The sequence below is a fragment of the Anarrhichthys ocellatus genome, unplaced genomic scaffold, assembly GCF_004355925.1.
Source record: "Anarrhichthys ocellatus isolate YVR2014 unplaced genomic scaffold, GSC_Weel_1.0 scaffold4, whole genome shotgun sequence".
Lineage (NCBI taxonomy): Eukaryota > Metazoa > Chordata > Actinopteri > Perciformes > Anarhichadidae > Anarrhichthys > Anarrhichthys ocellatus.
Window position 1 is genome coordinate 10,143,129 of NW_022280034.1, and position 25,834 is coordinate 10,168,962.

At 45.0% G+C, this 25,834-nt stretch overlaps 1 protein-coding gene across 3 annotated transcripts in view; it reads left to right on the forward strand.

Annotated features, from left to right (window-relative positions):
- The window catches only part of ankfn1b (ankyrin repeat and fibronectin type III domain containing 1b), a 115,684-nt gene that overhangs the window by 79,288 nt on the left and 10,562 nt on the right, over positions 1–25,834 (forward strand). For all 3 annotated transcript variants that reach the window (XM_031843820.1, XM_031843819.1, XM_031843821.1), the window contains 8 exons: positions 3,182–3,304; positions 15,919–16,138; positions 16,350–16,557; positions 19,938–20,135; positions 20,866–20,979; positions 21,123–21,220; positions 22,235–22,325; positions 25,447–25,554. In XM_031843820.1, coding sequence (XP_031699680.1) covers positions 3,182–3,304; positions 15,919–16,138; positions 16,350–16,557; positions 19,938–20,135; positions 20,866–20,979; positions 21,123–21,220; positions 22,235–22,325; positions 25,447–25,554 — 1,160 coding nt within the window. The remainder of the gene's footprint in view (positions 1–3,181; positions 3,305–15,918; positions 16,139–16,349; positions 16,558–19,937; positions 20,136–20,865; positions 20,980–21,122; positions 21,221–22,234; positions 22,326–25,446; positions 25,555–25,834) is intronic.

The following is a 25,834-nucleotide window of genomic DNA, read 5'->3' on the forward strand; positions in this document are numbered from 1 at the left end:
CCCCCCCCCCCCCCCCCCCCCTCCGTGTCTTTGAAGCCATGATCCTATGTGTTTTCATGGCATTGAAGTCATTATCCTATGGTCATGTCGTGTCATGCGTTTGATCCAAAAGTTTGTTTGAAGTTTTACAGGCAACTTTTAATGTAACTATTGGGCATAGGCCAAACATATTAGATCTATGCAATTATTAACAACCAATGGCGAATCACCCCTGTGGTCTATTTATGAATCTGTGAAATATACAGTTCATGGAAAGGGACATTAGCATCAATGGTCGTCAGTAGCTGGCATGCGCAGGGCAGTGCTACTATAATTTAATTAAAAGCCCTTGAAGAAGAAGCCCAGCCTAACTTAATACCATCAATTAGGGGTTGCTCTGCCATGTGACTAGAATCCCACACCCCATTTGTGTGATTCATACAGGAAAATATGCCTCTTTGTCTTCGAGGTCAACCGACTCTTTGGAGAAGCTGGCGCGGGGTCAGGAAACAGTAGTTGAGGGTGTAGGAGTGGGAACGAAGGCAGGAGAACCGGGGAATTGTTCTACTAGATAAGCCATAGCATGAGGTCATTTTCAATGAGAACTTTTGTATTTTCATCTCAGCTTATCACATCGTCTTTATAGTGCAACAGCTGGTCTTACGAGGAATCGGTTGTTGCAGCGTGAGAGAATGTGCAACAAGAGTAAAATGTGTCCCCATTTAATATAGACAGAAAGGCTTTTCTTAAATATATTCATTGTAAAGTGTAGGTGCTTTGATTCTGTGCCCAGCAGGGCTCCAGACTAAAGTTGTGTTAATACTAGAGTGTGGCAGCGTGGCGCGAGCCAAGTTACGAGCACTCACATGGCCTTTATGCTGTTCTTTGAAACACCAGTACAAACAAAATGAGTGTAACCGGCGAAACGTGTATGGCACTTAATTTGTCTCAACCCGCGTCCATAAAAACCAGACGCATGCACCTTACACGGGCACACAGAGCGAGCAGGAAAGCATTTCCACTCCGCATGCACAAATGCGGCTCTGACAAGCTGGACCCTCCTCCCTACGATCACTCGTCAAGTTGACTTTTGAGACTCTGGAGGCGGAGATCAAATAGACAGTGGTTGGACGTGTCTGCTCCATAATGATCATCATGCACTCGCATTAATGCGACCACGTGAAATTGTAATTCGCACACTTGTAAAAAAACGTTTTGGTGTGCAGTGTGGAGCCCTTTGGTGGTCAAAGATCAAGGCCACTGTGGCCGTAGCTCAATAATTCTTATGCTAATTATAACAACTCGCACAAATGTCTAAAAGGATCAAATTATGAAGTGATGGCATTTTGGACAAACATGGACAAAAACTGTTACTTGACTGTTTTGTGATGGCATACAACCGTGAGGCGGTTCTTCTAGTTTGCCTTTGTTTTTTAGGTTGGTGTTCGGAGAACTTTGATTGATGATGCCTGTCAAGGACATGGATTCTGCCTGTACTTTTGAGAGACGGATGCAATCGAATTTTGGCAATAAAGCAATCTTATTACGTGACATTGGTTTTGATATCAGTTCGTAAAGGAGCAGAAAATGTTCCAGGCGAGGCAGCAGAAAGCCCAGCTGGCATGGATCTTTAACTTTAAAAAAAGGGTTTCACTATCCAAGGTCCCTCAAGTCTTTTATTCACACCTGTGGGAACGTTTACAAGTCTCCATCCAATTCAATCATTCTCCCAGATCTGATCTGTCTCCCATAGACATGACAGGGCACTCAGACCTTCTGTCCACTTCATGAAGTAAAGCCCTCTTCTGGCCAAGAATGTATGATTTACTCATGCGAGGTCATGAATCAATGCTAAAAAAAAAACGAGCATTTATGCCAATTTGGCAATTGAGTTAGGTGAATCTGGACGCATCGCCACACTGTCATTTATCCATGTCACTGTTCAGCAATCAAAGCAACCGCATGAACTATTGTGTACGATTACATCAATCCTGTTTTTATCAAAGCCTCATGTGAAATGTTATTTCTGTAGCATCTTACGTAAACTAACGACGGCGATGGCAGACGCACGCTTTTGTTTTTGAGTGGCAGGACGCACCCTAGTAGTCTGTGCTCTCCTCAACCCAGCCATCGCTGCATTGTGTCTCCAACAGCACTCACCATGGAGACTAAAACGCTTTTTGGCTCAGGTTGAGAGGATGTCTATGGATGTGTGCGAGTACGTATGAGTCACTATTAGGGATGTTTTATCATTTCATAATGAAATGGAAACAGCACGTGTGTTCGATTAGGTGAGCGAAGAATGCCGCACCATGCTCGGGCATCATTGAATGTATTGTTGGTAATACCAGAAGGAAATTCCTTAAATTATGAATTGTTGGTCCTTTGACTTACCTTTAAAGTTATCCACGGGTTTTTATTCACTTTGGCTACATTTATATAAACCTTTGCTTAAAACGTCTTGTGAGTTTTTACTCTCCATCACTTCTGTGCTCCGGCAACGTTCCTCCGGCTCTTTGATAGAGGATATTATTACGTTTTAATTAGTCCCCGCTGTTATCACAGCAATATTGCAAAGCTGAGTCTCATCAAAAGAGACTGGAATGGAAGAAATATTACATTTCCTGTTTTTAATTTTGAACGAAAAGTTGAGCTGGGACATTGGCAGCCCAGTAGAGGATTAAAATGTGTGACTTCACTTTCTTTTCTTTTTTTCTGTGAAAAAGATTTGGAGAAAATTAGGCAGGAAGTATGCGGCTTTCCCTGAAACCCAATGTTTCCTCTGGGAACTGCAGCATTTTTACACTGTTTATCAACTTCATGGACTATATGTCCACTGAGTATTGGGATTTCTGCAAAACTGAGTTTAGTGAGTTTAGTTTAAGACATAAGGGAATCCATTTTACTCAGACCTTTGTGTTCTCCAGCATCATTTAACCTTGGCTGAACATTTTGAGTTTTTTGGCAGAGAATTTCAGTCGTCCTGTAGATGATAAACCCACAGTACGGATATCAGTCCCTCTGTGTGTTTTCTTATTAATTCATTATGCTGAAACAAAGGCACTGATGTTACCTGCTGCTGAACTTCTATGCAAGAGTGTGTAATGTATGATAAGGCAATATGGTGCAGGACACAAGGTTTGTCGAAGATCCAGTCCATAGAGTCTTATTCTGATCCGTTTGTTTTTGTTCTGTCCCCAAGGTCAGAGTCGGGGATCTCCAAATTTACCCATCGTCTGTCCCTCAAAGAGCGTGTGGCCAAAGGAGAGAAGACTTCCACGGACAGACCTTCATCCTACAGGAGACGATCTCTAAGTGTGGACTGGTAAGACCAAAGACCATCTCCTAATCTGCTGAATCAAGTTATTTCACGATCCCTAAGGTTGTGATCGTGTGCTCGGCCTCCACTACTTCAGGCTTTTAGCTTCTTAGACTGTGCATCTTATGAAATAAGACTTCATCAGGCGCAGGATTTTGATTTGAATCTTTGAAACTAAAACCGGGCCTTGCTATGATTTGTCTGTGTATCAAGGCTGAGGTTGATGAGGATTGGGCGGCTGGTGTTTGGGGCGGGGTCAGAGAGTGGGAGGAGTGGTGATAGGCTCCCTGCTCTGTCTCTGCTGCGTCTGGGTTTCGTTGGAGAGCGCCAAGCAGCTCCAGTGGCGCCGGCTCATCTTGCTCTTGTAAAGCTCCAATCCTCAGGCAGCCGATGAAAGGAGTTTGAAAGCTTTCCATCACACGGCTGCCTTCCCTTCCCCACCCATGTGACTCCCTCCCAGTCTCCCCTCTTGTTGCGCGGCCTCCACTCATTTATCTACCCATCCGTCCTGCCGACTGTCCGTCTGGCCCCCCCCCCCCCCGAGCTTCCCGCTATGTTTTCTTGGCTCTTCCTTTATACTTCTCTCACCATTGGGAAAATAGCCCCAGGTTAGAGCGGATCTTACACTTCCTTTGCACTTCATTTTGTCAAGTAAAAAAAGTCCAAACAGTCACAGGTCTAAACAGTTTCCAGGTTTCTAATTGCTGTGTGAGGACTACAGTAGCTTTTCAGCGGAGTTACTTTGCGGTTTGTGGAGTTACAGGTGTGGGATTCTCTGAGGTCCCATCCAATCATGCGAGGGCCCGGTGTGAGGTCTTACGAGGTCTTTTGTCGGCCTCACGAGACCTACTGTGTGGTCTCGGACTGACGTTGCGATGTGTGGTCCGCCAGCAGAAATGTGGTGTTAAGTGTATGCGCGTTGGAGTGTACGTGCAGTGTGAGGTCCTTTACTTTAACAGCTTCGTGTTTTCCTCCCATGTTGCTGGAGAGGGGACCTGGCCTTTAAAGTTCAGGCCCTGATTGATGTAGTCTGGTTTTAATGAAACACAGTGGGTAGATTGGACATGCTCATTTACGAGAGGGGGGGGGGGCTACAGCTGGATTCTGACTTTCTCCGGGGCGAGGCGCCGTTACAGGAGTGTGACTGGTCTTTTGTGACATAATAAACAAGGGACCCCAGGAGGAGAGACTGGAGGTTGAGGGCTGATTCATGCTACTGGGAGGTGAAACAAGGTCGGTCCAGCTCCTGACAAGACCAGCAAGGCTTCTGTGGAATGCACACGGTCATCAACACGGTCGACGGGAAACACGTGCGCTTAGTAGTGTCTTGAAAACGCCCCTTGAATCAGTTGCATTTTTTGAATTCTTCACTGAGAAATAAGAGTACAGTTGAGATAGATCTTTAGTAAATAGATACCTGTTATATAACTGTTGATGCCTCAGTGAGTCTTCTGTTTCCTGAGACAGAGGCTGTAAAAAGCACTGGGATGTATTTTGCCTCTAATGAAAGTGAAATGTAGCGTTATCAACACTTTTAAATTCAGGTTTAATGATGTTTATCTGCACACTGCCCCCTTCCTTTCACTCTTTAAATCAAAACGTGTAAGAGTAAAGTTACAGAAGGATTATATTAAATACCGAGCTGGAGACCAGCAGCCCTCCGCAGTAAAGCAGTCTCAGGTGGCTTAACACTTTACCAACTATTTAGTGGACCATTGCCGTTTACGTCGATTCAAGTCAGATACCCAAACAACCTGTGACCATTAAGGGGGTTCTTAGCCAAGGCTGCACATATACAAGCTTGAAACAGGAGCCGTTTTGTAGCTTCATCAAAGTCCATGAGAGCTGGCAGGGCTTTGGGAAAATGCGATAATAAAAGATAATGGGGGTGTTATTGTTATTGGTAATCATAGTAAATGGCCTCTAGAGTATGGGTGGAGAAAAGAGTAGAAGGAGGGGGTGAGAGGGAGTGCTAAAGGGGAAATAAGAGGGTATTTTCTGCCTGTTAAGATTGCTGAAAAAATATTGATAGGGTCTTTTCGGTGGGTTTTTTCTCCAGGAAACCATCAGTATGAATAATTACAATCTGGATTGGTTACGTCTTTGGGTAAAAATGGTGGCCTCGTGAGCTTCGATAGTTCTGGATTTCATTTTTTCCTTAGCCCGCTGCTGATACTTCATGTCACTCAGAATTGTTTGCATTGTGAGACCATTAAGTTCAATATCTAAACTAATACACTCGGCCTATCGGTCGGTTTCCCACTGCCAGGTATAGTTGCTGCCTGGTTTCTTGTGCATGACGTGGACACGGGAGACATCCAGTAGAGTCTGAGAGTCAATACCGGGGCTATAAAGGGACACTGGTTGTGTTCCAGCACAGGGCTAGTAAATAAGTCTTTATTTCCATATCCTCTCATAGTGACAGAGAGGCAGTTCCAGCCCTTTGCCAAAACCCCTGAGTACAATGGAGAGGCAGCCATGTATGTCGGCCAAGCCGTTTTTTATTTCCCATAACGGTTCCCCCGCAGTACGCCTGGAGAGGGAACTCTATACATAAGTACTTAAACATCAACGTGTGCTAGCAATCGGCACGCGAACCATATCCACTTCATAAATTAACTAAAAAAATCTAATTTTAAGTTGGTCCCACACCAGTAAGTACCTTATTGTGATGTGTGTGGTTATGCAGTATAACCCCTCCATCCCCTGAAGGCCCCGCTGCTCTGTCTGGTGCCACCCTGTCTTCAGGGATAACTCGGAGCTGACAGCACTCTTCGGATGACGTCCTAATTTCGATGCCAGGAGAGAAACCAGCTTCCCCTTCCCGTAGTTGATATATTTACACACACACAGCAGAAGCTCATGTCTGATTCTCTCCTTGATATTTATGCTCACACACATACATGAGCAAACACACGTTGTAATAGTTAGGACTGTGTTGAGTTGGGTGTGTAACGGGGGAATGGGGGTTACCAAGTGCTAATCCTTATGAATTGAGCACAAAGGGAATAAAAAAAAGAACATGGAGGAATCACCAAAGTGTTCGTGGAAAAAAAAGAGGGCAATGCTCAAGGGGCCCGGGTGTAAAGTGGTTTTAGACGGTGTGCCACTCGCCTCGTTTGGTTCTAATTCGATTTAATATTCCCCACTCTTTCTTTTTCTTCCTCCTTTCATCCTTCAGATTGTTCTCCTTTCTTCTGTGGCTGAGAGCTGTCACTTCAAACAAGAGGGACAAAAAAAAGGAGGTTATAGATCCCGATAATTTGTCTTTTTAGACATTCTGCTCAGAGCACCCTGTTAAAGATCACGACAGCGGGAAACTGATCCCAGCTTGTGCTGGAATGTCACATTTCTTTACTTCTGCGTTCTGGCCGCATTAAAATGACATTAAGCTTTGACACACATACATATAAATGGTATAAAACGGTATTTGAGTAAGATATAGTTCAAGATAAGATGCAATTTTGGGCTAGAAAGTTTTTTTATTTTTCACGGTTTCACTGAAAATACATTATAAATAGTGTAGTTATATGCTACATGCTATATGTACACACATCACGTGCAAAAAGGATATTAGAGATCAGAACTTCTTGTCAGGTGTTACTTATTTCATCACCACAAATATATACCATTGATTTTCATCAGTGGCTTTCAGTAATATTTTCGGCCCAGAGACTTTTATTAATAGCTTTTTTATTGACAAACACTTTAGGATATATATCAGGAACATTCTCCCTCAGAACAAAACTGTTTTTAGCTGCTCTGCTGAGTTTGGACTTCAACTGCTTCTTGGCCCGTAATGTTAAGTTGTTGAGACTGAGTTATTGGCGAGATGAGGTATTATAGATTCCAGTCCACACAAGGGAGCAGCATTTCTGCTTACCTCTCTGCTTTTGGATAGGCCTTGTGGTATTCTCTCTCACACACATGCAAACAAACACAGACACATTACACACTCACACGAATGAAGTAGATCAAGTACACGCAGGCACTCGTATACAGAAAAACCTATGTGCACACTGCAGACATGCATGCACCCACACACAATATACGTACATGCATGCGCTCCAAGATGTCCACACACTCACACAGTGTCTTCTTGACTCTGGATGCTGTGGGCCGCACTAAGGGAGATTTATGAGGCTGGCTCCCTCTTGTCCTGTGTGTCTCCTACTTGATACTCTGGTTTCCACTCCAAACCTCAACTCAGCACACAGAGAGACAGGGGGTTGGGATGGAGGGCGGCGACTGAAAGAGAGAAGTCGGGGTTGGGGGGTGGGGACTAGAATAGGTAAGAAGAGGAGGAGGGAGAGAGTGAGAATAATTGAGAATGAAGTAGATGAAATGGCAGATTAAAAAGATGATGGAGAGAGACAGCTAGAGTGAGGGACGAAGAGCTCTGAAAACTGGACTGTGGATTTGTAAAGAGAGACGAGAGGTTACGAAATAGAGAGCATGGGAGAAAAAAAGCCCGTTAATGTGGTGTGGTGTCTGTGTGTGTCTGTTTCTGTGTGTGTGTGTGCAGAGACAGACAGCCAATGGGTCAGAGGGTTAGCGTAGCTCCATGTGTTGCTCATAAGCTGATAAAAGACAACCGAAGCTGGGGAAAGTACACCCCTCTGCCTACTTTCTCTGAGTGTGTGTGTGTGTGTGTGTGTGTGTGTGTGTGTGTGTGTGTGTGTGAGAGAGGGTTGTATTCAGGGTCAGAGGCAGAAAGAAAATCGGCTGGGGACCCATGAGGTTTGTGGTTTAAAACTAGTCTTGAGAAAATGGTTTACAGATTGAGATAGGAAGCTCAGGTACAGACCTCCAGACCCACGTCAGTGTACTCAACAAAGAGTTTTACTCACTCACTTACTGATGTCAAGCCAGAGGAATTCTTTGCACTTTCTTGCTCTTATTTATGATTTTTTTTTTTTAAATCAGCTGACAATGTTTCCCCCATTTACCTCACCCAATCAGATTACGCCACAACCTTTGTTATTGAATTTAAAACTTTTCTTTTCTGTGTCCGATTGACATGACCCGCCTCCACCCGTCCAGGTTTGGGTCCATGAAGCTCATTGTTCTTTAGATGTTTACCACCGTACGTGTCTAGACTCCCTTCATAAGAAATAGCAATTTCACAATGGGGTCTAATGGACCATTGATGAATTTTTAGTTATTACTTTTGTACTCACCTGGCAAGTAAGTTTTGTTTTGGACATTTGTTTATTAAAATCACTGTGGACCATCCTTTCTGCTCCCCGTGTCTATCTGCATTTGGGTCCATCCCCAGTTGTCTTTTTGCCCCACCGGGACAGTAATCATGTTGTTCCACGAGGCTGAGCTCTGTTGTGTTTAGATCCGTCACCACAAATAAAGTCGACTTTATTCTTTAACTTTAGACTGTGTTTTATCCGTGTCTCGGCTGCCGCACCTGAGTTCGCCAGTCGGGCTTCTGTGTGATAAAGTTGCAGTTATGTACTTTGCTGCATATTTTAAGGAGCAGTTTTCTGTGATTATTCTGTGCATATGTGTCGTAGTAATAGCTGGTTGTTATTGTCAGTGCTCGGACTCAACCCTTCACTGTTCACTCTGAATAATCGTACCTCAAGTATTGACATTTTGAGTGAACACCAGTTTTGAGACTTTATCCACAGTTTGGTTATTGGCCCCTGACCCCAGGGTGGTGCCCCGTTATTATTAATCTATATTAATAATCCTATAGATGTGAATAATTGTATCAATATCAATCATTTCATTTTTATACTTGCTAATAACCAAACCCGCTCCTGCCAGATCCCAACAACACACACACACACACACACACACACACACACACATACAGACACTTGTCAGATGAGTTTGTGTTATCATGCAGTAACAGGCTGCTACTCTTTCCACTCTCACAAGCATCCATCCATCTATCCTAATCAGGAGCGCACGTTATCCTTTTTACAAAGGATTTATCATAGTCAGGAGACTAAACCCCCCCAGCCAACCACCTCCCTCCATCCCTATCCCAGATAAACAGCCGTGGGACTTTAAACATGGCGCCTGGCCGGCGTGTGACTGAGAGAATGGGCCAACTGGTGGCTTCAGCGGCCAGGGGTCGCCCCCGCCCCTCTCCTCTCCCTGGCTGGGTGGGTGGCATATGGCGGCCCAGGCAGGGACCCCTTTGGTGTGTGACACACACACACACACACACACACACACACACTCTGAGAGACACACAGAGGGCCTGGAGCCACCCAGGCTGGGCCCACGATCGCCGTGGGAGACATGGTGTCACCAAGCCTCTGACAGAGGAGGGGTGGTGTGTGTGTGTGTGTGTGTGTGTGTGTGTGTGTGTGTGTGTGTGTGTGTTTGCGTGATCCCACCTTGGAAGCACCCGCCCCCACTCCTGAGAACGTCGGCCGCTGTCCGCCGCCATATCCCCATGGTGACTCCGCTGTTGTCCCTGCTCATCAAAATTAGAGAGATTTACCTCTGCGTGCACACACAGCACATGCACACACACAGAGCCAACAGGTGGCAGGCCTTGCTCGGCACAGCAGGCCCACTTCAAAGGTTAAACATACAGCGGACCGCCCACTCTTTCTCTGCCGTTCTCCCAAGGGAGAAGGAGAGGGAAAGTGAGGAGAAGAGGACAACATAAAAGGGGAGATAGAGAAAAAAACGTGTAAATAGGAGCTAAAGATAAAAGGGCAGTGAGAGCATGCAGTACTCTATATTATATACCTGGTCCAGAGTTTGTTCCGAGCCTCCAGTTATGCACACAGCTCACACTTCAAAGCGAGTCCATATGAATTGAAAGCATACGTAACAACAGAATGCCTTCAGGGTTTTCCACTTCAGTTACTTTTTGACTAACTGTGACAAACAGCAGATGTGAACACGCCAACCTGAGTACCAGGGATCTTAGCACAGACTTAAGCATACCACAGTCAACCGACGTTCTGGGATTTTTGCTGCATGCGTCACACACACAGAGGAGAGAGGACAAATACATACCACCTCAGAACAACGGTGATATGAAGAGCACTATCTCAGCACACCCAGCTTATCAAGGAGAAGGAAGTTGAGGCTACGGTGGACAGTGTGTTACCAAAACTGGATGACTCAACAGTGCAAAAATATTGTCTCGATGTAAATGTGGAGTCCGTGGCTTTATCCTGTCTGGCATCAGTTGTGCTGTCTGCTGCCTGTGGTGCAAAAGGCTGGTTGATGTTTCCTGCTTGTTATCGAAAGAGCACCATTTAAATACCACAGTCCATGTGAACGGCTGATCGGGTACATCGTGTTTAGGCCAGTCTACCACTTTTCAAAAGCACAAGTGGTAGGACAATATCTATCCGCATCTCGCTCTGTAGAACCGCTTGGGGATAAAGTGAAAAGGGGATGTTTTTAGCAAATGTATACCGCTGAAACAATAATACAGTCGTGCACACACCTGATACATCCCTCAATAAAGTCTCATCCGTATAATATGACCCCAAAGAGCCGTAAGACTGACTCCGATCGCCTGCTTGGATGTAAAACCAAGTGAAATCTCTACACAGGGTTGTACATGTGTATGTTTTAATGTGTGTATGTCTGCATTTGTTATGTTGCCATCTCAACTTAGTGTGCATGAGGGGTTGGCATGGCCTTATGTTGCCTATAAGCTGATAAGAGCCAAACAGAGGGGATAGCTATATGAATTCTTGTAATACCCCCCCCCCCCCCATCCTTCTCTCTCTCCCTCTGTCTCTTGCTCACTCGCTCGCTGTCTCTCCCTCTCCCTCTGTGCGTCCAGCAGCCTGCCTGCTTCCAGCCTGTCTGGTGCCAAGACTCAGATTTCAGAATTTCCTTCTACAAGCCACATTTAGAGCAGCCAGCGTACTCTCTCCGTGTGTGTGTGTGTGTGTGTGTGTGTGTGTGTGTGTGTGTGTGTGCGCGTGTGTGGGGGTGTGCATGCGTGCGTGCGTGGGTGTGTGTGCTACTTTCTCCTCTCACTGTCTGCCTATCTGACTCCCACCACCCTGTTTTCTGCGAGCACTGTCCTTCTGGTGCCGCTCTTTGCCTTTTCTTCATCTTTCTCTCTCTCTCTCTCTCTCTCTCTCTCTCTCTCTCTCTCTCTCTCTATCCATAAAACCGAGCTCCACTTCTTTGTTTATTTTGTGGGACTTAAACCATGCAGACAAACGATACAATACATGCCAGCTAATATAAATGGTCATTTGTGCCTGTATGTAATAAACACGATTAGACACACACCAACATACAACAGGGATGATATGTGTTCTCGTGGCAGTAAACTAGCCACTGGTGAGAAGTTTGGTATGAGGAGGGGAATCCTGTCAGCACACAGCTGACCTATAGTAAGAGACCTTTTGACACACTGTGATGGAATAGCATAGGATGGAGTTGGGTGAGGAGATGGAGCAGAGGCAAGAGTAAAAGGAGAAAGGTGGTATTAAAACTAGTTTTGGCCAAGAGCATTGATGTAAAAGGTTTCTTCTACACAACTCCAAGCCTTGAAGCTTTTTGGGACAAACGTAGTTGTACAAATATGGTTGCATTGTGTGCTTTAGTTACTTTAACATAAATGTATTGTCGTGCCTCACTATCAAAATATCTTAATGTGTGCTGCCGTTGCTAATTTGTTCAGCAGTCCACGTAATGTCTTTCTCTGGCACCTACATGCTGATATACCGTACATACACACACATAAACACATGCCTGTAGGTATCCCACTATGCGACACAACGTGCTTTAGTGTGGGTGGGTGTTGCAAAGACATTTTCCATTGTTTAGAATAAAGTTATCTATATTTGTAGAAGCTCTGGCCAAGAACATATTTTCGGCTCCCATTCAAGTTCCCATTTGCCTGAACCATTTCTGCATTACCGTGTAGGGCTGAACAATGAACTGATTTAAAATAGTGATTCAGTTTTAAGTTATAAACCCGACAAACACAATTAAGCTGACAGAATGGGCTAGGTGTCTAAGGCCTGTGGATGATTTCATTGCTAGCTCACCAAGATAAGTATTTTGGGAATCAAATCTTATTGGCAGTTGAATCAGACGTGTGTGTGTGTGTGTGTGTGTGTGGTCACCCCCGTACTGTTGACAACAGGTTGGAAGGATTCATTGTTTCTTGATTGTGTAATTTATATGTTGCAACATAAACTGTGAGCCGTCAGACTAAGCAACATTTTCCACTCCGCTGTCAGTTTGCAGATTTGCTTTGAAGGTTTCTGAGATTTCCCTCTGCACACAACTGTTATGAGCTGTTATGTGCATACTTGCGGCTGCTTTTTAGCTCACACAAAAATCTCGGAAATTCTGCAAGCTGGGAATCAACTTTTTTTCTTCTTCTTTTTTTTTACATTTTCTTAAGTCACAGGTTTTTCCCATCTTGAATTTAAGGCAGTAATTGTCTGGACTCTGTCTGCAGATTTTATATGTAGTCTTTGTTTACATGTGACTCACTGTCTGGAGGACTAAGCTGTTTGTGTAAACATGCCGATACAACTAATAAAGGGAATGCTGTGTGTGTATGCGTGTTTGCAGTTTGGGGGTGTTGATTGTTTGTCGGTACTGATGCAGTCTCACTGCAGACTGGGTTTATTTGATGTGGGATTGATCGGGGGCCAAACATGAAGCCTGGCTTTTGGAAGAGACTTTGGTTTCCCAGAACAACTGCTTCCTGTTTCCCAAACCTGGTAAAAGTGTAGGAAATTGTGTGGCATAGATTTAGTGTGTGTGTGTGAGAGAGATATCTTGGAGCTTTTGAATCTCTAGTCATTTATTCAGGTTATTGTAACAGCGGTAGACCCTATTTTTGATACTAGCATTGTTTTCAGCAATAGCTATTCAATGTATTTGCGTTCTACAATTACCTCTCTATTTAGTATTATTAATCATAAGTGGCGGAGTCCGCCATTCCTGTGCTGGATTCAAATTGCCTACCTAAACACGAGGGATTCACAGGAATCCAGCATTGCCATTTGCACTCTTCCTAAACGCTGCATGAGAGCTGTATGCTAACCGAACATTTCCTATTAATGCTAGTTCACATTTAAAGCACTCACAAGCGAAACTTTGGGTGGCTTTTATTGTGAACAGTCACAGGAAACTCGGACTGATTTGTCCCTGAGGTTGAGCTCTAACCATGGATGTTCATTAAATATGTGTCTACAAGACATGGTCATTGTCAGCATTTATTGACAGCAGATGACTGCAATTATGGCTGCCAGGGCCACTGATTAGATAAGGTGTCAAAAGAATGCCGTTATCATAAGGGCCATCAAGTATGGATAGATGTGTGGCTGTAAATCAGTGTTAAAATCTTAAAACACTTTGTCTTGCTTTTTCTCTCTTTCTTTTGTGTAATTATTGTCTCACGTGTAGGATGCAGCATCTCTTTGAGAGTAAAGACACACACGCGCCCTACACCACGTTACACGCTCCCTAATGTCGTCACGGAGTGATAGGGCACCATCCTGCCGACAGAAAAAAAGTTGCCTGTTCCATCTCAGGCAAATAACAATAAGCCCGGGGCTGGATTCCAATGGGCTTTCTCTTTGAAATGGGATACCAACACGCGTTACAAATATATCTCTTGTTTTATCTTCCGGGCCAGGCCCATGGAAAAATGATTCCAAATACCTGCCGCGCTTTATCTGGAACCCTGGAATAGGTTAGGCCCAGCCGGGAACACGAGGATGTCTAAAATAAGGCCTCTATTACGGGATGGAGTGGGGATGGATGGGACGGAGCGGGAAGGGACGGGGATCGTGGGTATTTTAGGTGTATAGGCCCTGTGAAAAAGGGCTTGTTGCGGGGGCTTGGAGCTGCTTTAAAGTCTACTATGTTGGCCGCCGTCAGCTGTTGTACGAACTGCATGTGTTGGGGGAGGGATTTTGTGTGTGTGTGGGGGGGGGGCTCACACGTCCATAGCGGAGCATGAGTATAAATACAATTTTTCCTACAGATGTTCTCACCTTGACAAATCTGTTGTTGGCCTTAGTGCTACTTCCTGGCAAATGGCCTGATGGACCAACGTAACTCAAGCTTTATTTACTCTCCTCCACCTCTCGCTGCCCGTTGCTTTTTAAGAACATTTACATCTGCGGTATTAAACCGATGATGTTTTCCAGAGACTGATAACAAGCAAGCATTTTCCAAGGACTGGAGCGGGAAACGTGGCTCGAGACAAACATGTTGACTGCTGTAGGCATTCACATCGTGATCTTTTTGTAACTGAAAAGTATTTTTAGGTCGGCTAAAAGATGTCTCAGCTCCCATCCAAATCGAATATCTTCTTTTTCTAATTATTTTGGAACATTAATGTCTCAAAAATTGTTATATAACCTACTTACTCAACCAGTTAATGACTTTCAGTTCCCATCGAAATCTTTTTATTTTTCAAGAACTGGTATCATAATTAATTAAGTATGGCTGTTTCAAGTGGGTTTGTGATGCTAGAATGGAAGATCAGAAAGATTATTCTATTGTCAAACTGTAATGAATAGATGATTCAGAGTAGAATCAAGGTAAGAAGAGAGCCATTAGTGTGGGGGGGGGACAGAATGTGGGAGATGATGGGAGGTATATGAGAGGCAACAAGTAGATAAGGGGAATGAGTGAAAGGTCAAGAGCCAAGGGAAGGAACAGAGCAATGAAACAGAGAGGGCAAGAGATGATAGGAAGGGAAACGAGTTCCTAAGATGTTAGGAGATGAGAGAGAAAAGGAAGGTGTTGAAAGAATTAATTTATCTCTCTGGTGTGTTCGTTGGGACCTGTCACGGAGTCTGTCACCATCGCCTGTAGAGTCCTGCTGATATTTCCTTCAGCAGTCGAGGGTGTGTGAACGCCACGTACCAGACTCACCCTAGACACTCACTGTCATCTACATAGTTCCCATGGCAGAATGGAGAGGGGCGGCATAGTCGTCATACCAGAGAAGCCAAGACACCAGTGGCAAGAGATACTGATCTTTTGAAGCAAATCAGAAAGATGTGACATTACTGAGCAGCGCCGGCAAACCGGCTACCAGGCTGGCATCACCAGTGCAGCTTGACTCATATGGCATCTGTGACTGAGAACTGATAATGCCAGCATGGTGCCCATCTGGCAGATCAGTGTAATGTATCACCATGCCGTAGATCAGTGGTTCTCAGCCAGGTGTTTGAACCACCTTCCCAGGAACTATGTAAAGGTTTTTGTCTCTGATAATCAAAATAGCTATAAAAAAAAGGCAAAATAAGTCTTTGGTCAGCTGTTGACAGTGGGCATTTCATTGCTTTAAATTGTCACAGTCCAAAAATATGGACAGGCACTGCCATACATATTGTTATATCAACACTAGGCATTAAATGTGTTTCCACAATTGATATGCAGAGCTGATATATGGTAGAGTGTGAGTCACCGATGCCGTGGCGCTGAAACCACTATTGCCATTGTCGTTTTCCAGAGCCAGAATCTAAACCTTAGCATGTGTCTGTGAGTGCAGTGAGATTCTCTAGGGGTGTAAGCTCTTTGGATTGGAGAAGTACTGTGTCCCATGTTCTGTGTAAAATGCCATAGTCTGCTCTTTTCTCTCGCTTGCAGTATCCCTCCTGTCTCTCACCCATCCATCTCTCCTCCAGGGCTGACTCTGCCAAGATGACGCAGCCCATGAGGGCCGAGCAGGCCCACCAGCCGGCCCCAACCCGCAAGTCGGCCAGCCTGTCCTCGCCAAGCGCGGCTCGCCGCCTATACCGCAACTTGTCTGGAAAGTTCCGTGTGGGCACCAACCCCCCTGCCCTGGAGGACAGTGTGGTGTCAGGACGGGGAGGAGACAAGGAGAGGCTGCGCAAAACCACCATAGTAAGTCAGGGAGAGACGGGGAAGGAAAAAATAATAAGCCCAGGAATATTGTAGTCTAAAAATATCCTGAGGAAACATATAGACTTGGAAAGTAAGAGAGCCTCAGGTAGTAGCATCACGCACCCACCCATCTCACTATTGTAGAGCAAGACAGAAAAAGGCATCAGAACTTAAGCTTCTTTTTTTAAACTTCTCTTTCTTTGTGTTACAGTTCCAGAGTAACGAAGCGTTGTTTGAGGCAGTGGAGCACCAGGAGTTGGACCTGGTGCAGCTGCTTCTGTCCCAGTACAGTCTGGAAGAGCTGGACCACAACACCCCAAACAGTGAGGGCCTCCTGCCGCTCGATATCGCTATCATGACCAACAACGTGCCCATGGCCAATCTGCTACTGCGAGCTGGTGCGAAGGAGAGCCCCCACTGTGAGTAGAGGAGCGCGACGTATACCTGTAGCACCAACACAGTCACATGGGGGGGGGATCATTTCAATGTTAATGGGAGAAATCTAAACTACAGAGCCTGTGACGTACTCCGTTTAGTTCACTTGCTGCGTAGTTGCATCTGATGTGGCAATCACGTAGAGAGTAGCACGCACTGTAGTGTCATGTCACTATAATGTGTTGCAAATTATAATTCTTTTAATTTTACTGCAAATCACAAACACCCACTTTGCTGGAGTGTGCTCACTTTCTGTGACTGATTGAAAGGGAGGTCGACAAAGTTGCCTAATGCTACTATTAAAGCCTGTTGTTACAGTCTGTACGCACAAAGATAATTAGAACATTCAATTGATTCAAGTAGCTCAATTCATTTTGTTTCTGTAAAAAAATATCCAACATCTCAGGGGTTGCCACGATGTCTCTAACAAGAGCAACGTTTCAGTATTTAATCGTATTTCTCCTTGTGAAGTCTGACAGCTCTTTAGTTTGAAGTCTGGCTGGTCTTCACATGAATCATACCATAGCAAATGCTACCTTGGCTTTGAGCAGGAAGCATGTCGATTTGCCCGATGCTTTCACCGATCAAATCGTGTGTGATATATGGAAAAGCCAAAAGTAGTTGTCAAGTTATGACGCCAGTGAGGCCCCAAAACCACATCTGTCACTTACCGACGGATCAGTCATCATTCTTTTCCTATTTAGATTTCAATCTTTAGCACGGCTCAGAACTGATACCAGACGGAGTTTGTTCGGGGCGTCAACGGCCTCTCGACGGGATTCAACTGTCAATGTGGACGTCAAAGCCGCTGCCACGGCAACATCAGCTGCTTTCCGAAAAGCAACCGCAGGTGTTGCCCGAAGCAACGATGCACACACACAGCTAATAGCACAATCTCTCTTCGTGCATACCAGGAACACAGTCATCCGCATGCTACAGACCAAACACACACACACATACACTCTCTCTCTCTCTCTCTCTTTCTGTTGTGTGCTGGCAGAGAAAACATATTAAATGCGATGAAGGGGTGGTAACCATGATGCAATATTAGTCATCTTCATAAGCACTGTCTGTGATCCGCTGAGCCCCGCTCCCTTCCTCTGTTAATGATTAGAACTCGCCAGTGAGGCTCCTCGGCTGTTTGTGTTTGTACTTGCGCACACACACACACACACACACGCACACGCACGCACACACACACACATACTTCTCCAGAGCTGAGCCAGGCGTCTTATAAAGGTATCATTAAATTGAAAACACTTGAATGGAAAGTGATGTTTACTGAAGTTTACTCTTTGATTGTGCTCTCTCTCCAGAACTCAAATAGCTCATGAGAGAAAGTGAGTTGTGTGTGTGTGTGTGTGTGCGTGTGTGTGTGTGTGTGTGTGTGTGTGTGTGTGTTTGTGTGTGTGTGTGTGTGTGTGTGTGTGTGTACAAAGGACTGAAACACAAAGAAAGAGAGAGAACAACAGCACATAAGGAAAGTAAAGGCTTCTATTTTCATAAGCACCTACTAATCAAACTCCATCTGAGGAGAGTTGACATCAAAGTCGCTGCAGATCCCTTCCATGAGCTTTGAAAAGGATTGACTCTGATGCTTATTGATATTGACAGGCTTGACTACACAGCGTGTGGTTACCAGAGAGACAAAGGCAGATGAAGACTATCAAACAAATTCTCCAAAGCAACTTCATATTCGCATTATAAAATCCCTCGTTGGCTTTTCAATAGGACAAAGGCACTTTAATGTGCCGTAGAGGGTCTCAGCCTCCATGTGAAATAAGGACAAATCAAGACACACGTACACACTTGTGACAGCATCTGGACCAGTTTCCAGCCCTGGAAGGCCTGGAAATGTAAATCAAAATGGACCTTTAGCAGATATTTCCATCCGTCCCGGAGTATAAATGCAACTTAAGTCCTAACCCTAACCCCCCCGAGCATGGCATTACCTGTTTCAAAAGTGACAGACAGCCTCTAAGTCTTCACACAAGTGGCTGAAGAGAACAACAAAACTGACACCCAGAAGAGACGCCCGGATTCAAAGAGAAGCTCACAGCCACTGAGGAGACACCGAGAGAGCCGCAGAATTAAACACCCAGATGGACATTTTGACACGGGGCTTTAAACTTACTGTCAACAGTGGAATCTAACGCTCAACAGTGGAATCTACAACGAACAAACACAGACCACACAGACTAAACACAGACACACACCAGTCCCAAACACTCCCAGACTGACCAGCCACCAAAGAAGTACAGTACAGTGTGCTACTGTCCTTTTTCACCTTAACAGCTTTACATTTACCTGATCTATACTTTTATTCGAAGGGATCTGTCCGCGTTATGCCACCACCAGCCACTATCACTAACCACACAGTCATGCTTTGGATAATTCCACTCATTTTCATAAAATAACTTCAGTTAAAGGATTATGTGAGATCAATTGAAACTAACTTTGTTTTTAGAGGTTTTGTTGAAGTAAACATCATTGTTCACATTTTAGTAACACCCAACCCGCTCTCAGAAAAACATTCCTCTGATGGAGACTGCGTGAGGCTGTGGCATATGATATAAATAGATGACTTATACACATTTCTTTCCACAAGCTTTGCAGAAAAATACTTTTACAATGGCAGTTTAAAGTGATGCTTATGCACGTTCCCACCATTTTGCGTTCCCTTATAACCGCAGAAGAAGAATACTCCTCCCTCTCTTGTCCCTCTCACTTTCATTGCCGCATTTTGTGTCATTTTCTCGGTGATGTCATCCCTAAAGAGGGACTGCTTAGTTAAAACGAAGTTTATTGAGGAATTTGCCAGCATTTTGGCAAACAAAGACATTAAAAAGAGTTCCCGCAAAAGCAATTTCAGTTGCTTTTGTAGGCCACTTTTGCAGGCCACTGCAATATCGGCATAGCCATGTGCACTTGATCAAAGTAAAACCAACACAATATTTACTTCTCTAATTATGCTAGTAAATGATTTTGTGATGACCACATGTTTTGTTCCTGAAAACATCCACAATGGTGTAGTGCAAACTACAAACTTGTGCAAACATAACACGACAAAAAAAGTGATGTTTTTCACTATCGTCGATTCACAGTATTTTGCATTTACGCTTTGAATCTTGGTTGAAAAAAACAGCCCACTCAAATGTATAATCCACCATTGCTTAGCTTTGAGCTGCTTTTACCGACTGTCTTCTTCATGTGTGAATATAAAAGCATTTTTTTGGGGATTTTCAAAGTAGATTTGAATTATTGGAGTCACACGTGCCTCAGGGTGATGAAACTCTCCATTTAACACAGTATGCATGTGTTGACTGTTCTCTCTCTCTCACTGTCTCTCACACGCGTTTCTCAGTCGTGAGTCTGGAGGGCCGAGCAGTGCATTTGGCCACCTTGGTGCAGGAGGCTGAGCAGCGGGTTTCGGAGCTTCAGGCCCAGGTTCGGAGCGAGGGTCCTGGTGAGCGGGAGGGCTCTGACCGGGAGAGGCAGCTAAAGGCTTGGGAGTGGAGGCACCGGCTCTTCCGACGCATGCAGACAGGCTTCGAGCATGCTAGTAAGGCTCGGAAGACGAGCAGTCGTCTTTGGTTTTCTTTTTTTTGCTCCCTTTTTCTCTGCTGGCATTCTGTCTGGGCCGAGTTAATGGCTTCCACACTGAAAAGCCGAGCAAAAGACAGAGTGTGTGTGTGTGTGTGTGTGTGTGTGTGTGTGTGTGTGTGTGTGTGTGTGTGTGTGTGCGTGTGTGTGTGTGTGTGTGTGTGTGTGTGTGTGTGTGCAAACATAACACGCCTGTATTCCTGCTTTAATTCTTTATAGGCTTTTCATGACACGCTTAGTGGCAGGGTAGACAGCCACCCCCGACAGCAGACTCAGTCACACGCACACACTCCTCCCTTCCATCCAAATTTGCACTTTGATGCAAAAAAAGCTCGTTCCCTCCTTGTTATTCTGTGTCAAAATGATGTTTGTGCAGTTACAATCACAATCACTGACATCCTCGCTTCTTCTCAGTTTCGACTGAGTCAACATTCATTTGTGAAGATAGTCTATTCCATTACTGACCTGACGCTTTTTAAAAAACTTTTTCCCATTTCTGAAACTGAGCGATGCCTTGTGCAACAGACCAGGAGGACTAAATTATGTCATTACAGTAAGCTGCCAGTTGCATGGGCTCGCTCCATTCTAATGGTGATAATACACAGTGACGGGTTGTGTGTTTGCTTGTGTTTACCTGCCTGTCTCTCCACTTATTTACTTGCCATAATTCTGTCTGTCTTCCTTCACAGACCCTCCAGACGCACCCAGTGCCGTTCGCCTGTCTGTCAGCAGCAGCACCAGTCTGAGGCTGGACTTCCAGGAACCTGTCTGTGTCAACTCTGCTGTGGTCACCAAGTACAAAGGTCAGCCACCGTGCTCGTCCCACCGCTTCAGATGACAAGCGTATCCTGGAGTCACAAGCATTTTTAATACCAATTTATTTTTTTCTTGCGGTATATATTGAAGTTAATACATATGTTTTGTTTTTGTTTGTGTGTATTTGCAGTGAGCTGGAGCAGTGCTCCTTTATTAAATCCTTTGCTAGGTGAGATGGTGGTGGAGGACACCGCTCTGCTACAGTGCAACATCACTGGACTCACTTCTGTAAGTTCTGCCAGAATCTCTGTCTCCTCTTTATAATTGACGGTCTGAGCTGTTATATTCAGTATGATGATTCCATCTATCCAGAATCCAAAATACAGAAGTAAATCTCTCATAGGTGACGCTGTCAAAAGGTAACACCAGGAGCTGCTGCACTAGAAATACATTAGAGACTTGTTTTGAGGGTTTGGATAGAACATCTATCCACGTTGTTTTATCCTCCCCATGCACATCACGCCGTTTGTGTATGAACCCATTGTCTTGAAAGTCAGATAATCATGTATTATCTGGTAGTTTATGGGTGACACAAGGCTACACAAAGAACCACTAAGCTCTAGCTTTTCCAGCTGTTGGTACTGACTGATTTGAAATTTAGAAGCTATTCATCCCTGATTGTATTGACACGCAAGCTTCGCTCCGGTGACATATGAAGGCATTTCCCAAGTGACTCTTCTTTCATTACAGACATCCAACTCCACACAAGTTTCAGTCACCATCAATCCCAAATGATTGAGGGGGTGGGAGAAAATTGGAAAACACAGTTTATTTGTTATTTGTTGAAAGTCTTGGCTCCTGACCATTCATAAGCAACAGTTGCAAAACAGCCTCCAAGATGATGGAAGGAGCAGCTTGGTAGCCTGCCACCTGATTTATGTTTGGCATTTTTAAGCGGGCGTGTAGACAAATGGACGCTCCACTGGTTGTTTGTTATTGTGTGAGAGAAACCCTTTCCCCCCCTTTAAGACCCCTGCTGCCAGCCAAAGCTCACTCCTGTCACATGACAGGGGTCAAGGCGAGGTCAGGAAGTGTCGGTGGCTGGTTTGATTGATCTGGCTGAGAAAGGAGAGACAGAGGCCTGCTGTCTGCAGACTGGGCACTGAGACAGACAGAGCCATCACACACACACACACTGAAATGACGACAGACAGCGACCTAGCACGAGACAAGCAGATGCACTGACTCATACACATACATGTGTATATGGTGCCTTAACTGTCATGTGTCCTGTCCTTACAGGGGACCTATTACTATGTCCAGGTGTCGGCCTACAACATGAAGGGCTGGGGGCCTCCTCTAGTTTCCATCCCTGCCTGCGCCGCACCTTCCAGTAAGTGTGAACGCACATGTGTGTGTTCATGTATGTGCCGAAGTATCACATAAAGCAATACATAAAAGTTCCGGTCCAAACAAGAGCCCTGAGGGCTTTTGGCTACCTTCACTAAATTAACACCACGGAAAAAAATTGTTTTCACACAGAGCTAAGCTGCAAGATGTGTGTGTGTGTGTGTGTGTGTGCGGGTGTGTGTGTGTGTGTGTGTGTGTGTGAGTGTGTGTGTGTGTGTGATACAATCATTCATAGCTTTCTCACACATAGAGAGACTTTTATCGTTTCACATGATTTGATTTGATGAGTCCAACGTCATTCCGACGTTGCTTTGACATCATTGGGGAGGGACGACAGCTGAACCCTTCAGGGCCAGCAGGCTGGGTTGGTTTTGGGACCCCCTCTGTGGACGTCAGAGTGTGTAACCATAGCCTCAGGATGGCGTTTGGGGCTGGTTGGCAGAAGAAGCTGCCCGGGTTCAGCCAAGAAGTTAACCGTGAAGCCATGTGCAACAACAGCTGAGGTGTTGACTCACCAGAGCAGCTCTGACCCTTTTTTCTTCCTTTCTCTATCTATCTATCTGAGAGCTATCTGTCTGTCTGTCTGTCTGTCTGTCTGTCTCTCTATCTATATTTTAGGTTTCTAACTCTTATTTCTATAAGAGTTTAAAATGTTTTCTTTAGTCATATAGTATAATATAACATTTGCTGATTTGTAAGTAAATTCAATAATTCGTGTGAAGGGATTACTTCAGTGTATTGATTCATGAGCTGAGTTTCGTGATACTGTAGCTGATTGTATGCAGCATGTTGAGTCCGTGCAGTCAGTACCCACCTACTGTAAGAGAGTGAACATAGGTACTGTGAGTGTGTTGGCACACTCAGGGCACATCTGGGGAACACATGAACATGTTTGTCCTCATCAGCACACAGTGTTTTTCAGCAAGTGTATGTGTGTGTGAGTAGGTAGTAGTGTGAGTAGTGTGTGTGTGTGTGTGTGTGTGTGTGTGTGTGTGTGTGTGTGCGTCTTCATTTTAGGAGACTGGGCTTTCCCTCTCTTTTTTTTTCTACTGTCCACCTCCCTCCCTCTCAGAGCTAATTTCGATGTTGCGTGTTTGTGTTTTCCATTTGGGCCTACCACTGGAAATATTTGCATGTCTGTGCTGCAGCACGCGGCGCGGCCCCAACAGTGGGGGCCTTATACCGGGCCGTAGACGCCCATTAAAGGGCCCGCTTGTCCTGTCGGGACAGGCACCTTTCCGGGAATAGAGCTCACCGTGTTTCAGCCCCACGCGCCCTCCGGGGGGCTCCAGGAGAGGGAGTGTGGGGTCGGGGGGGGGGGGGGGGGGGGGGGGGGGGGGGGGGGGGGGGGGGGGGGGCGGGTTATCGCTGACATGTCCTCCAGTGAGCAAGCATGGATGCTGGCTTACTACCACAGTAGGCTGAAGGTGCTGAAGGATCGTTTTTCTGCGGATATGGTGATCTATGAGGAGGGAAAGAGTGTGTGTTTGAGTGTATACGACTGGGACAGAGGAAACACCCAGGAAGAAAAGCACGCAGAGGAATAGAAAGAGATAGTATTACAATAACTGCACTTTCTAAATCTTTTGCTCATAGAAGCATAGCGGGACGTGTGGTGTGTTACTCTCTGTCACTGGGGCAGACACACCATGTTTGTGTGTCTTTCTGCACATGTGTGTGTGTATGTGTGTCCATACTGACTATTCCAGTAGCAGTGGTGCTCAGTAGGTCTGTCTGTCAGCCAACCACAGCCTTCTCGCACGGGGGTGGGTGCTGTTTCCTATAGCACACACACACAAGACCTGTTTGAGAGAAGCAGGCCGTCTCACACACCTCACACTCCTGCTGTTGGAAGCCTCAGGAACAGGGCCAGCCCAAGAATTGTTGGGGTCCCAAGTAGAACTTGATTAACCTCCTCCCAATCCCCAGACTAACCTCACATAGAGTCCCACTGGCGTATGTTATTGCTCCATAGTCCATAGAACTAGGTTCACCTATTTCAAATAAACCAAATACTGTTAATCAAATGTTCCACTGTTAGCACAATCTGCATGTTTCCCTAGCAGCAGCAATGTCCGTAGTAAAAATGTGACAAGGCTGACAAAACAAAAACTAAAGTAAAAGACTAACGGTGGTCAACGTTGGATGTTTCTTTATTCATAGAAGAAGAATCAACTTCCTGATCTACAATCAAAGGAAGACTCTCTGAAAACATGGCTCCACAGCGGAAAATACACAGGGTTCAAAGTACCATTTAGGAGTAATAGAAGTGTCATGATACGTACTGAAGACACCTGATATACCTAAAGACCAAACATACAGCAGGCGCTCCCATTTGTCAGCTCATCTCTGCAAACCCATGTTAATAATGCGGAGCTTCACACTGAGAGTGCATTTTTGCCAATAAAAGCAGTATATGGACACAGGCTCTTACCTTCCACAATAACTGGAATCTCACAATATCACGAGATCCTGCAAGAATTGCAGGATCAGAGATCAAACGAGATCCATAACTGCATTCCGATTGCCTCGTAGTTCCCTAATAAAGGTTATTCAGCCATGTTAAGTAAGTACCACAAACGCTCAGTTCAAAGGGAACCGTGTAGCGAAATACTGGACAAGGTCCAGTCGTCATCCTGTGAGGAGCTGTGGGCGTGTTTTGTGTGTGTGTGACACGACGAGGCGACTGTTTGTTCAATCTAAACAACAATGGTGAAGAGAACCAGAGTATTTATCCATTGAAAGAAGAGTAAAGAAGAACACTGAAGGTTTCTGTTATGGAAAAGATGTTTTTGCTCTTCTCCCCGAGTTTGATTGTCAGATGGTTCTGTGAAACAAACCATCTGGTGTGTCGGGTTAAGGATTCATGCCCCCGGGACCACAAATGTTTGTACAAAATGTTATAACAATTCATCCAATAGTTGTTGAGATATGTTACTCTGGATTAAAGTGGCTGACCGACAGACCGACACTGCCGTCCTGAGCTGTGCTTTGCTTCTCCATCATTAATGCAGAGTATAGCTGACCTGTCCTATGACTGTTGATAAGTATGGAACATCGCAGTGTCGCTCTTCTAATGTCGTGTTTCTCACCTCTGTCTGCAGGTTGGAGGGATATCGATGGCCGCGCTCCACGTCAGAGAGGCCAGAAGGAGGCACTAGACCAGCTACTCGGGCAAATAAAAGAAGCTCACCGCCACTGTGTCTGCCATGGTATCAACAACTTTTTGATCGATTTGGTGGGCGTGTTTTGCTAAAAGGCTGAACAGTAATACGAGAGCTTTAACGTTTTACATAGCTGACCCCGGGTGAAACCCAAACCTTGTAGCGATAGCGACTTGCTGTACTCTGCACATGTGCACGTTATACCACACTAGATGTTTTAAACTGCCATTGGGTTTAACTATGGAATTACGTTCATTAATTTCCTAAGGTAGAACTTGAAAGTACGTGACCTTAAGATCAGTTTTTAGGTCTGGTATCAGCTGGAGTA